We start from the raw sequence: 13320 nt of genomic DNA on the forward strand, positions 1-13320 counted from the left end.
AAGTCATAAAAATGACATTTCAACAAAATATTAAGTGCCACAACTGTGTTCAGTGTTTCTTCAAATTAGCAGAATGATCAAAACTGGAGTAATTAAGCTTTTCCATCACAGGAATGAATTACATTATATAGACCTTGACCAAAATGTATGTACCTCTTGATGGAAATAACATCACAACATTTATTTCCATCAAGAGGTGCATCAGTTTTTGGCCAAGATCTTGTATTGACAATGCAAGAGTCAAGCACTCTGTAAAGTCTACTCCAGCAAATCCCAAAGGCTTTCCATGAATTTAAGGTCTGGATTCAGAGCTGCCAATTCATGTGTGAAACCATTCTTTCACAGTTTGAGCCTGATGAATCTTGACATTGTCATCCTGGAATATGGCCATGATACGTCTTCCTACGTGGTTGTTTAAGAAAGGAAAAGCTACACACTCCATCAATTAGGGTTAGAAGAACTGTTGCCAAACATATAACATGCAAGAAACACATTAATCACTGCAATAATTATCCAAATAGACTCTTAAGCATTTGCCTGTTTAAATCCAAATGGCGAGTTATTATTTTGTTTGGCTGGGTATAAAAGTATATTCTGCATCTACTATCAGGGGCTAACTTTCCCATCCTATCTGTAACGCTGCGGTGTACTCAGGAACAGGCTGAAGACTCAGAAGATGAAATCCAAACAACACTTTAATAGTAACACTCAAGAATCAGGTAACAGGCAGGGAAACTTACGTTAACAGTGTAGGTACGGTGACCGGACCATAACGAGGATAACTACTAAACACAGTTGATGCACATGAACTAATAATGACGGTAACCATGGAGACGGATGAGTAGCGGGAAACTGAACAAAGAAACATGTGACAGAAGAAAACACTCAAAGTCCATGAACAAAACTAAACTGAACATGACACTATCTAGCCAAACTTTAACCCTTTGGAACCTACAAGGAATGCTAGAGAGAAAGAATGTGATAGAATGGGGAGTAGGGATTACTATAAGGCTGCTTTTAAAACTCTCATTCTCATTGCTTTTGCCACGGTCTAACATACTGAAATACTGAGTTTTGAGGTTTGGTGCGTTTCCATGCAATGATGCCATTCACCACACTTGTTCACAGCGCAGCGTTTTTCCACAGGCTCTTCTGCACGATCTGCCTTTACTCCCCAGGCAATTCATTACAGTCTCTCGGTGGTCAACAATGAATGTTGCATCAAAAATGCAATTGCACCCCTGGTTGCCATTTAAGCGGGTGTGTCTGTTTATACTTTGCATTACATTGCATGATTAGGAACAGAAGTCAATTTTACATGCCATTTCAAGCAGCACTACCCATCCTCATGTAGACGCTTATTTTAATTTCAAAACATTTTTTAAATGAAAACATCCAAGGATAGTTGAAGACTGTCATTTTGAAATGTTGGCTGTTTTGGGTCTGTTAGTACAGATTGTTGTGGTACTGCTGCAGAGGTGGAGAATGCAGGTATTTGCTATTCTCAGAGTGTCTCGCCAAGTCGCTCTCTCCATCTCCCTCACCCTCCATCTTTTGCGTTCTCTCTATCTCCACCTTACCCTCCATCTCTCTCTCTTTATATCTTTTCCTTTCTCTTTCTTTCACCCTCCGTCTCTCTCCCTTGCCCTCTCTCTCTCTCTCTCTCTTACCCTCGCTCTCATTGGGAGACGCCTGTGGAATATAGTCATCAGCATGAATTTCTTTCCACTCTCTGGAAGAGGCAAACCCTAACAAACATGTAGTCAGCTGTGCAGTGGCTCTGTCTTTCCCACAATAAAAAAAAAACAGCATGAAAACATCACCTCAGCTTTGGCAATCCACTCTTCAAAGTCTTAAAGAAACATTTAACAACCACTCACGACAATACTTATATTCAAATGCAGCAAGTGATTCATTTCTAACAGGTAGATATATATTATCCAACATGTCTCTAAGCATATGTATTGGTATTTAAAAGATGTTGCCTGAGCTATTGCCATAAACATGACTCAGCCATGCCTCATGAACCACAGAAGGAGGCCGGAGAGCGTGGAAGAACATTCCGGATAAACATCACTTGTGTAATGGAGATGATGTGGTTAGTTGTCCTACACAAGCCTATGGTGTCCTTGTTGACCTAGTATTGATATGTGCCCTATACAGTGCATGCTGTAAATCAGAACCTGACAAATGCATTTTTCAAAATACAAGCCACTTTTTGGAAGTTCAAATAAGATTACACAATATCTGTATATGCATGTGAAACAGAGTTTAAAATAACAGGATGAGCTGCATGTTTTTTGTGTGTTTGTGTGTAGATAGGAGGAAATACTTAATTTAACTGATTAAGTTTTACTTTATTTATTCATTTAATTCGTTTTTTCATTTAGTGTTCATGCTGACAAAATCTGCAGCATATTACTCACTCTCAGTGTTATAATTGTCATAATTAGATTGATAAAAATGGCTGCTATTTATGAAGTGGAATACTAACTAAGTACATTTTTAATGCTTAATTACACCTTAAATGGTGGTCGAAAGCCACAGAATGAACTCTGTCTTACAATGTCTAAACACAGCACAGGTGGGGAGTGATTGGTTAATATTCGCCATTAGCTTGATGAGAGCATTTTTGCTGTATTTCCTATTGAAACAGGATTTCAATATAAGAGAAGAGGAGCTAAGTCCTACGTCAGGTGAACTATTCCATTAAGTGGAAAAAAATGATTACAGAAGTCCAGCTTACGTCACCAAATATCTGTCATTTTCACCGGAAGATCAAGTTATGACGTCTTGATTAAACATTACGTGGTCAAAAAATTAAAAAAATTAAAAAAGAAGAAACATGGATGATACATGGATGAATCATCACAATAAGATATGTGACCCTGGACCACAAAACCAGTAACACGTAGCACGGGTAAATTTGTGGAAATAGCCAACAATACATTGTATGGGTCAAAATTATCGATTTTTCTTTTATGCCAAAAATCATTAGGATATTAAGTAAAGATCATGTTCCATGAAGATATTTTGTAAATTTCCTACATAAATATATATATATTTTTTAAATTGTGAGTGAATGCAGCACAATCGCGAACATAAATGCACAACTTTTTCTCAATGTTTAGATTTTTTTGCACCCTCAGATTCCAGATTTTCAAATAGTTGTATCGGCCAAATATTGTCCTATCCTAACAAACCATACATCAATTGAAAGCTTATTTATTCAGCTTTCAGATTATGTACACATCTCAATTAAAAAAAAAAATACCCTTGTGACTGGTTTTATGGTCCAGGGTTACATAATATAACATGCATTCACAACTAGATATTAATTCCATGCAGACTTTAAAGGGCTTGTGCCCCCCTTTTTAAGGGCCAATAGGCTTTGGTTGCACCATGATTTGCTGCTTTCTATACATTTTTTAAATCAGAAATCTTTATAGTGCAAAATGAATAATAAAAATGTTGGTTGATTTTTCCTGGAATAAATAAATAAATAAATAATACAATTTTAAATGTGTATTTCTGCCAAACATATTTTATTTCATATTTTATTTTAAATATGTATTTCTGGACTAAAAGCTACTCAATTACACAGCTAAACTCTAACCCAGGTGGCAACATAGTGTCGGCCCGGATCCGGCCCACATCTGGTACACGTGGATTCCACACGGCTCAGATGTGGGCCGGATCTGGGATGACACTATGTTGCTGCCTGGGAAATTTGATATTTTCGGGTCTTTAGAATTAAGTCACAATGAATTTCAGAGAAACAAAAAAACATAAAATAAAAAATAAAGAAGAAATATATTATAAACTTGCCTACCATGAGTGAACATTAAAAAATAAAGACCCTGGAAAAACAAATCATAGGCTGTGTCCAAAATCGCATACTCTCTTGAGTAGGTATTTATTTTGAATATGTAATTACCTAATGACGTCTAAGTATGTTCTATAGTATGATTGTAGTATGAATGTAGTCCGGACATTCGCCATGTTGTCATAATCATGTGACCTGCAGCGTCAGCTTCAATTCCATTCATAAATCCTCTCCCATGGCCTCATGGGATAGTAAAGTGTCTATTCACACTTCAGAATCTTGGCAGAAGTAGTAGGTCATCCGGGTACTTTTTACCTACTCTTTTATGAGTAGCCTACTGTGAATTCGGACATACTTCTTTTGTCACATACTGTTTTCCGCCTACTATATAGTAGGGAAGTATACGATTTCGGATGCAGCCATAGTCACATTGATTTAAAGCCAAACATGATATGGGACTTGGTCTGGCCTCTTCTTTTGTCAAATAAACATATTTATTGCTGAAACATTTTTAAAATTGTTTCTAATTTTATTGAGAATGCAAATTTAACCATCTAGTAATAGTGCTCTGCGTGTTACATATTTTAGTTTTCAGTTAAGTTTGTCACTTGATTTACACAGGTCTGGAGAGTACAACAATCCGACGAATACAGCCTGCCTTCCCCTTTAAGAAGCCCCTCCTTTTCTCCACAGCAGGGGAGGGTGAGCATTATCCTGGAACAGCGATTGAAAAAAAAAAAAAAAAAAAAAATCCACCAGTAGACTGTTTCAAGTTCCCCCAGTAGAAACTGTGCCTGATTTGTGGCCAATGCTGGAGATGTACGAAAAGGGAGGAAAACACTAAGCGGGTAGCTATGGAGATAGACCGTTTTCCTGGCCGCTTCCTTTGACAGGTGTTGAGTAGGTTAAAAGTCTTCAAACAGAGTCCACCATGTACGCCAAAGGGAAAGGAGCTGTCGTTCCATCCGATAGTCAAGCCAGAGAGAAGTAAGTGAATTTGTGCGTTGTCACATATAGAGTAAAAACCTGCACGTTCTCTGATGTCTGCGCTGTATTGCACGAGACGGCTAACGTTACCAGCGACACTTTTACAAAGTAGTTTATTTGCAGGGTTTTGTGCAGTGTTCGTTTAGCTGTTTTGATATGTTTGTGTTTATGCGTGCTGCTTTGTACTCGCTTTAACGTTACTTTGTAACGCATTCAGGTAGTAGGTTTTATATGAAGATGTGTACCATGCAGATGCAGAGTTTGTGGAGGGTTCGTTTAAATGAATGCATGATGTAGATGCTCTGATGCTTCTAGTGCACGAGACATACAGAAATCCCACAGACCATGTTAAACTGTGCACGAGCAGCTGTGCAAACTAGTGTAATGAAATAGTTTGATTTGATGAGTATGTTTGTGAGTAGTTTTTAATTAGTTTAAAACGCACAGAGTTACTCATTACTGTTATTCATTGATCATACTTCCACTTTAAGTTGTCATAAATTGTCTGTTTTCTTAAATTGATTGTGTCCTGATGACTTTGTTGTCTTAAATATATAAGCTAGGGCCTTCATTGTGTACAAAGACATCCAAGTAATGATGCTTTGTAGCTATAGCATATTATGTGTACAATGTAGTTTAAACATGGTTCCCCACAATCATTTAAAACCTGACAATCTTAGGAGACTTTAAAAGTATGACTTGCACACAAAGTCAGATATTTCTTTAGGGATGTTTATAGTTTTTAAAGTTCTGCAGTGTTTAATCAGCTTAGATATTGGTCTTATTGGAGACATTTGTACAATAATACGTTGAATTGTCTAGATTATGCATTCAAAAGCACTCTCTCTATGAATTGACTTTTAAAAATCCTCATCTGGTAATTGTGGCTTGAAAGGTCGTGGAAAAGTCAGTGTAAATTCATGGTTCAAAAAAATGCGGGAACCTCATTTAAAAGAACTTATATCTCGGCTATATCTAATGCAGAGCAATCATGTGGCAGCCAATCCTTTACTGGTTTGTACGGTTGTCCAAAAGTTGCTTTTAGTTCAGCACCTATCATAATTCAGTGATGGCTTATAAGTGTCCATATGGCTAGTTTATGACAGTGTTGTTCTCGTACTTGTAATTTTTGACTAGTTGCTTGGCTCTGCACCTGTGATCAGCTTCAGTTGTTCTGTTTAAACCTCTAATTCAGGTTGCGCTAATAGTGACCACTCAAAATTACGAGATGCTTCGTTTTAGTTAAGTGGTATCATGGATGTTAAATGCCTTTTGCATGTCTAGAAATGGCTTGAATGAATGATTCACTTTAGCAAACAGCCTAATTCCTGCTGAACTCACATTTATCGTGCAGTTTGTATTCTCAGCAGTCGAGAGTTTCTATAGGCTACTTAGTAAAAAAGTTTAAATTACAACTTGTGGCAGAGCATTAAAACACTATAAAATGGACCATCGAAAGTGCACCGTCTCTGGCCAAAGGAGCAGATGGATTCTCAGTTTGGCAGTGTTGATGCAAGGATGTTTTTTGTCAGAAAACTTTTTTGGAACTTGTCATTTTCACCCTTTTCTCTTGTCTCGCACGTCTGCGCTGGGTGAATAATTGATAGGAGGGTTGAAAACATGATTTTCTAACAGTGCCTTTGTAGGACGGTTATGTGTGATTCATTCATGTTTAAAGACGGTTTTATCAGAGAGCCTCAGGCAAGATGTCAGGTGTGCTCAAGGCATACATTTGGCAGATTTCTTTGATGTGAGGACTCCGTGTGGGCTCTGTTGTGATGAGAGCAGAACGTGGGGACCCGTTTATCGCTAGCAATACATTTAGAGATTTTCCTTTGGAGCTTTCATAAGCTGATTTGTCCTCGCCTTGGTTCATGTCTAATGAAAAATGTCACGTCCCTGAGCAAACCCTTTTAAATGAATGTTACTTTTACCTTAAACTTATTTATTTTTCCTCATGTCATTCCAAACTGTTATGCTGGTAATTTTTATGTGGAATGCACAATGAGACATTTGGAATAATTTCCAATACCTGTTTTCCATACAGTTGCATAATAAGTAGTCTGTCAAGCACCAAAACGTTGTAAATGTACCATGAAACTAGTCCATGGTGGTTTAGACTTCTTTTTATTCTAATGTTAGACTTTTTTGTTTTTAGTTTATTTAGTTTTAGTTTTTTTAAGGCTGCCAAAGTTGATGCACTAGTGTTAGTATCATTTAAAAATGCTGAACTGTGTTAAATGCAGTCCAGTGTTGCTGCTATCTAGTGGCATTTTTATATATATTTTTGCAGGTGGGTGGTAAATATTTCAGTTTTCATTAGAAAATCATTTTTGGTCAGGTAGAATGTTTTAAAGTTTTTTTTTTATTCTCTTGTTCTCAACACATTAAGCTAGTTGATTAAAACTACAATAATATGAAATATTATTACAATGAAAAATTACTTTTTTTCTAGTAAAATGTAATTTATTCCTGTGATGACAAAGCTGAATCTTCAGCATCATTTCTCCAGTCTTCAGAGTCACATGATCCTTCAGAATTCATTCTAATATGTTGATTTTGTACTCATGGGAAACATTTCTTATTATTATCAATGTTGAAATCAGTTGTGCTGCTTGGTGCTTAATGTTTTTGTGAAAACATGATTCATTTATTTCAGGATAATTTTGATGAATAGAAAATTCAAAAGAATAATAACACTGTTTCTGAAGCCATATGATAGCTTTGTGTGAGTCATATTTCAAATCAAATAATTCATTAAACTCACAGTTTTCATGATGTCTGATCACAAGAGTCGAAACCCATGACGCTTGATGTTACTGACATCCAACATGCTCCTATTTGATTTGAGGCAACTTAAAGAGATTGTTCACCCAAAAATTACATTTACCCCATGATTTACTCATCCTCAAGCCTTCGGAGTACAGAGCAGTGTGGAGTACTTTTATGAAGGATGGGTGCACTTTTTTTGGCCTTCAAAATCATATCCTCCATTCACTGCCACTATAAAGCTTGGAAGAGCCAGGACATTTCATTTTTTTTCTCAGATTCAGATTCTATTCGTCTGAAAGAAGAAAGTCATATACACCTAGGATGACTTGATGGCTTGAGTAAATCACGGGGTAATTTAAATTTTTGGGTGAACTTTTCTTTAATGACCCTTTTTCCTTCTCTTAAAGGAAGGGGGAAAAGGACTATGAAAGTACTATTTTGCACCTGCATTATATTGTAGGCCAAGCAGTCTGACCTGTGTTTAATGTTCCCACTTCCCAGTGCGCTCGAGACTCCACACAGCGCTACAGGGAGTCATGGTGAGGCTATTTTGCAGAAAGACCTTATGTTCCAGCAGTACCGTAACATCAGCTCTTTTTACCTCACTCGCCTCAAAACAAACCCACCTATACTGCACTACTCCAACATCACTGGAGTTAGCTCGTCTGAACACCTCCGTTTGGCAAGACTTTCTCCCAGAGGGAGAACAAAAGGGGAAGGGGCTGAGAGACTCATGGGTTGTCCCCCTGGGCATTCCCTCCAGCAGACCTCTTTTCGGGCGTTTGAACAGGGAGGCTGAGCTTTAAGACGGCATGCTGCAGGCTCCTGAGGCCCCAGCCAGTGACAAGGTCTCTACCACCCCCTCCCCATCGCCATAATATGCTTCTTTATATGTCCTTTGCTCCTCTGGAGAGAGCATACCATTTAGATTTTGCTGATCAGGTTTGCATACATTAACACCTGCTCTCAGCCATTTGAATATGAGAGAACCTGGCATATAAAACCAGATGTGTTTGAATGGTGTGTAAATATAAAATAGAATATATTTCTTTTTTAGCAGTACCTACCAGCTAAGGCAAGTATTACTATTACTTAATTCAAATGAAGATTTCTTAATCACAATCTTCAGCACGTAGGCCTAACGTTTCTTAAACCAGTTGTGCTTCGAACATGAACCTCAAATTATGTGGCTTGTTGAGCAAAGGTGGACTTTTTTATTTCAAAGTGATGTAGGGAGTTTTCAGACCTGTAGATCATTTGCTTTGTTCCGAATCGTAGCATTTGTTCCTTTTTGTTACAACGTAGCATTTTCTTATTTGTTCGGTTCGCTTTCACAAGGGAACATTTCAAAATGTGTTTATGCAAGTCACATGTGCGTAAAACTTTCCTCTTATTGGTCAGAGTTTCCTTAAGATGGACTGACAAGTTCGCTCTATGAATCATCTTAAGAAGGCAAGAAACATGAAAAGTGCTAACTGGTAAAAATAAAAAAAATTAGGCTATAATACAAAAAAATCATATTAGGCCTAATTTATAATGCAGTTCGAGCAGGAATCAAGGCTTCGCCGGGACAGCATTCTTGCAATGCACGGAGAAGAGCAATACACAACATTTTAAGATTAGGACACGCTTTTTGGTTTTCAACTGCGATAACTAATGTGCTCACACACAGAATCAGACACGCTGCTTTTTATATAACCCATTTCCCATTATGAATTATGATACCGCTTGGTTCGTTGGTCCATTGGGTCGGATTTCTTTCTCACCTCAACCGAACCGCTCCAAAGTTTGTTTTCAATTGGTCCGAGACCACCTCGTTCAGGCGATTATTTTGGTGCGGATTGCTATTGGCGAGTTCATATGCCTAAACAAACCGAACTAAGGGAGAAAACGGACCAGGTTCTGAAACAAATGCTCCAAATGAGTCAAGTGTGAAAACGTCCTAGTATTTATAATTAATATTTTCACCTGGTTGATCATGTAACGATGAAAAAAATCCCACAGACATAAAGGCATAGTTCACCCAACAATAAAACTAATGTTATAATTTATTCATCCCCAAACCTGCATGACTTTGTTCCCTAAAACAAAAAGATGATATTTTATAAAACATCATTTTTTTTCTATCTATACAATGAAAATCAATAATGTGAAATTCATTCTGCATTCTGCAAAAGAAAAGAAAGAAAGATATAAACGCAATGATGAAAGAATTGTCATTTTTGGGTGAAGCATCCTTTTAACTTAACTACAAATAAATGCCCAGACAACCACCCATAACATCCGGGCGACAGCATACATGCATACATTTTTTTTGAAAAAACATTCAAATCATCTTTGCATCCACATTGCAACATGCTAAAATCCTTCAGAACACCTTAGAAACTGCATTTCAACGTGCTAAAAACACTCATCACACCATATCAACCGCATTGCAACGTCCTGAAAACCATCCACAACACCTTGCATTGTGGGAACATGTTGCATACATCATTCCGATTTTCCGAAAATCTGCCTTTTCATGTTGTATTATAAAGGTTTTCTTGATTTTGATGATTAACTTAACCATAATCTACAAAAAATTTATTATAATTTTTAAGTACTACTTTTGTATCAATATAAAACATAGATCTGTATTGAGGTTTTTGGTTGCTGAAATTGCTGTGATTAACTTATCTAATGAACTTGATCTAATTTATTTTGGCCGCATCCCAGCATTGCTTGTAGTGTCCGCTCTAACAGCAAGGCCAGACGCTTCTTCTTGCCCGCACCTCAGGAATGCGTCCCATCAGCTGTAATTCCCTGTTCCCATCCCTCTGTGATGTCTTAAATTGCTCGGTCCTTCGGAATCCAGAGAACCCGTTCTTGGCTCTCACACTCAATGTTCCTGACAACTCTCCTTGAAGGCGCAATTGAATGAATGGTGTTCAATAATGCATCAGGGCCAGATGCTGGTACCCTGTACCAAAGCTCACAGTACCCTCCTTCACCCAGATCACATGGGCCTCCCTTCCATGAAATTTTTATCAGCCCACTCCTGGGATTCCACAGTTTGATCCAGATCATCTCACGCTCCCTCATACTTCAGCAGATAGCAGCTGCTAAATGTTTTCTTCAAGCCTAGAGATCGAACCCCTTTGGCTTTCCTAAACTCTTGCTTATATGGTAAGAGAGGTAGTGAGCTAAGTGAGTAGCAAATTGCAAAGTGGAACAGTTCAGTTACCTTGACAAAATTGCTCATTGCAGTAAGTCAGTCAGAGATGTAATGGTGGTTTTTACTTCCTCCAGAAAACAATATAGAGAACAAAATAATTCCAGTGTTGCAGTTTATTTCATAGCCAATAAATATCTGGATATGACGCACAACTGTTTTCAGAGCTCTATGTGTTTTCTTGCACTTTAGGTTCATTTGAGTCGCATTATGTGTTAGCCTAAGTTTTGATTTAATGCACTTCTACAGAGAAAATGCCATGGTAGAATTATATCCGACATGTTTTTGTTTATTCTTACAGAGGTTACGTTGTAGAGATGCACTGGTCGACCAGCCATAAATCGAAACCGAACGCTTTTTGCTCCAAACACTCGAATGGCTTATAGTCTTACTTTGACTGATCGCTATTTTGGACTTGCAATCATTTCCCAAAACGTCATTTGTGTGGAAATATTACGAAGTCTGTATGTTAACACAGGCCAGAGACGGGGCACATCGAAGATGGACACAAAGAAGGGAACACAGACGTGCCAGCAGAGCAAATATTGTGCAGGCACAGCAAGCTCACTGTTTGCGACGCTCGAAATATAGGAAGAAAAAATATAAATAATGAGGTGGGGGTGAGGGTTTATACGAATATAATGAAGGGAACTGACTATCTTCAGAAAAGCTTTGATGGCATTTTCTTTTCCTCTTATCTCTGTATAAAGCAGTGTTTATAAGCGCTGCTTTGTGTACAGCAGCAGTACCCAAAGAAGCTGCTTTTCCATAAGCACCACCTACTGTCAGAGAGTGAATTTGCATTTTCATTCAGTCCATCTGCTGTTTTTATTTTGTGCAGTTTCCCCCAAAAAAACGGAATCGGACATGAAAAATCATGATTGGTGCATAGAGCTAAGGTCCTTAGAGTAGATGCCATGCTTAATTATATACAAATGAAAATGCCTATGAAGGACCGATGTGCTGTATGTTTAATTGAACACACTGTTGCGTACTTTGTTTACATTGTAAATATATCTGGAGTTGTGATATGTGAAGCTATTGTATAGACTGTACATCAAAAATTGACTGCCCTTAACAGCCTTGTTTTCATTCAGGTAAAATTAAGTATGGCATTTTTCCTGACTAAGATCATTAGCGGAGCTTGAATGAGTGTCATGGGTGCCGTTCAATTTAAGACAAGGCTTTGAAATGTATATTCATTGAAATGGATTTAGCTAAATAAATAATTATGCCACAATTCGAAAAAACTATTCTTTTTCATGTTGGTTTGACTATTTTGCAGGTCACTGAGCAGTACAGCCAAACTAATTGCCCTATTTTTAGCCTTACAAGGTAACAAAACCAAAAAGAAAATTTAGACCATTTAGCACAACTGGTGATGCGACCAAAATATTATTATTTTATCTTTGTTATTAAACATAAGGACAAAGATGCAAAGGACAAATATTAGGAAAAATACAATATAAGATACAAATGAAATACACAGACACAGTGCATACATTTTTTTTTAAGCTATACAGTAGGTGTATTTGATGTAGCATTCAAGTAAGAAATTGAATAAACAAATGTAAAAATAAAACTAGTTCAAAAATAAAACTTCACTCTAGAATTAAACTGATTAACACTGATTCTTAAAGTTACTGAAGTTATTTAGTTAAGAGCAGTGAGTGTTTTTGTTGTGTCTTTGTATTTGTTGTTTGATTTACGGGAATATTAGGATGATGTCACTTTAAGACCGAATGCACAGATCCAACATACTACTGACGTATCCGAACTGTTAACATAAACTACGTGTTAATGTAAACCTTGTGTGTATTTGACAGTTTAAACACAATAAGGTGTGAAAGAAAACATTGTTCAGTACTCACACGCTGTGTGACAGCCTTTTAGTGTGCGTGCACTTCGGGTGAACGCGCTCAGAAAGCTTATGTCAGAACAGCGTGAAAATTAAAAACTTTACCTGCCAAGGCTTTAAAACGCACGCAAATAATAAACTTTCATGATGGCAAAGTACTGCAATGTCACGTGAGCGTAACCCTAGCATTGCCATTATGTGTATGTAGTACATGGCGTTGTACAGTATGTTGGGACGGGGCACTAGAACTGCTACTGATAGAATGTGTACTGTAGTGTATCACGAGACTACAATCTTTCTTTAAAGAGCTGTATTGTTTTTTTATTCTGCCTTTTATTCCTGCTGGTGCGACCAAATATTTATTTAGATCTGGCGCGACCACAACGTTGCCAGCCAAGCAACGAATGCAAACAAAATGAAAGTGGAACGAAAATGCGCTGCTCATTTATGCTTCACGGACCGTTTATTAGTTCGGACCAATAATAGACAACGCAGCGCCTCGAACTTGTCAGTCGCGGCCCGATCTCGATCACGCGACGCTATTACCAGGAGATCCAGACTCTGGAGATCCAGTGAAGAAATCCATTGAATTCACCTCAGAATTGATAATATCATCGCTGCGAGATCCAGTGAGAAACATTCCGATTCGGCGCAGAGTTCCCTGTT

At 37.7% G+C, this 13320-nt stretch overlaps 1 protein-coding gene across 3 annotated transcripts in view; it reads left to right on the forward strand.

Annotated features, from left to right (window-relative positions):
- Positions 1 to 4586: 4586 nt before the first annotated feature.
- LOC311292211 (single-stranded DNA-binding protein 2) overlaps positions 4587 to 13320 on the forward strand; it is a 66925-nt gene continuing 58191 nt past the window's right edge. For 2 of the 3 annotated variants that reach the window (XM_084411809.1, XM_084411811.1), the window contains exon 1: positions 4587 to 4813. In XM_084411809.1, coding sequence (XP_084267935.1) covers positions 4758 to 4813 — 56 coding nt within the window. In that variant the 5' untranslated portion in view covers positions 4587 to 4757. The remainder of the gene's footprint in view (positions 4814 to 13320) is intronic. The other variant, XM_084411810.1, reaches the window with a different exon arrangement.

This window comes from Rutilus rutilus (assembly GCF_951802725.1).
Source record: "Rutilus rutilus genome assembly, chromosome: 6".
In the NCBI taxonomy this organism is placed as follows: Eukaryota; Metazoa; Chordata; class Actinopteri; order Cypriniformes; family Leuciscidae; genus Rutilus; species Rutilus rutilus.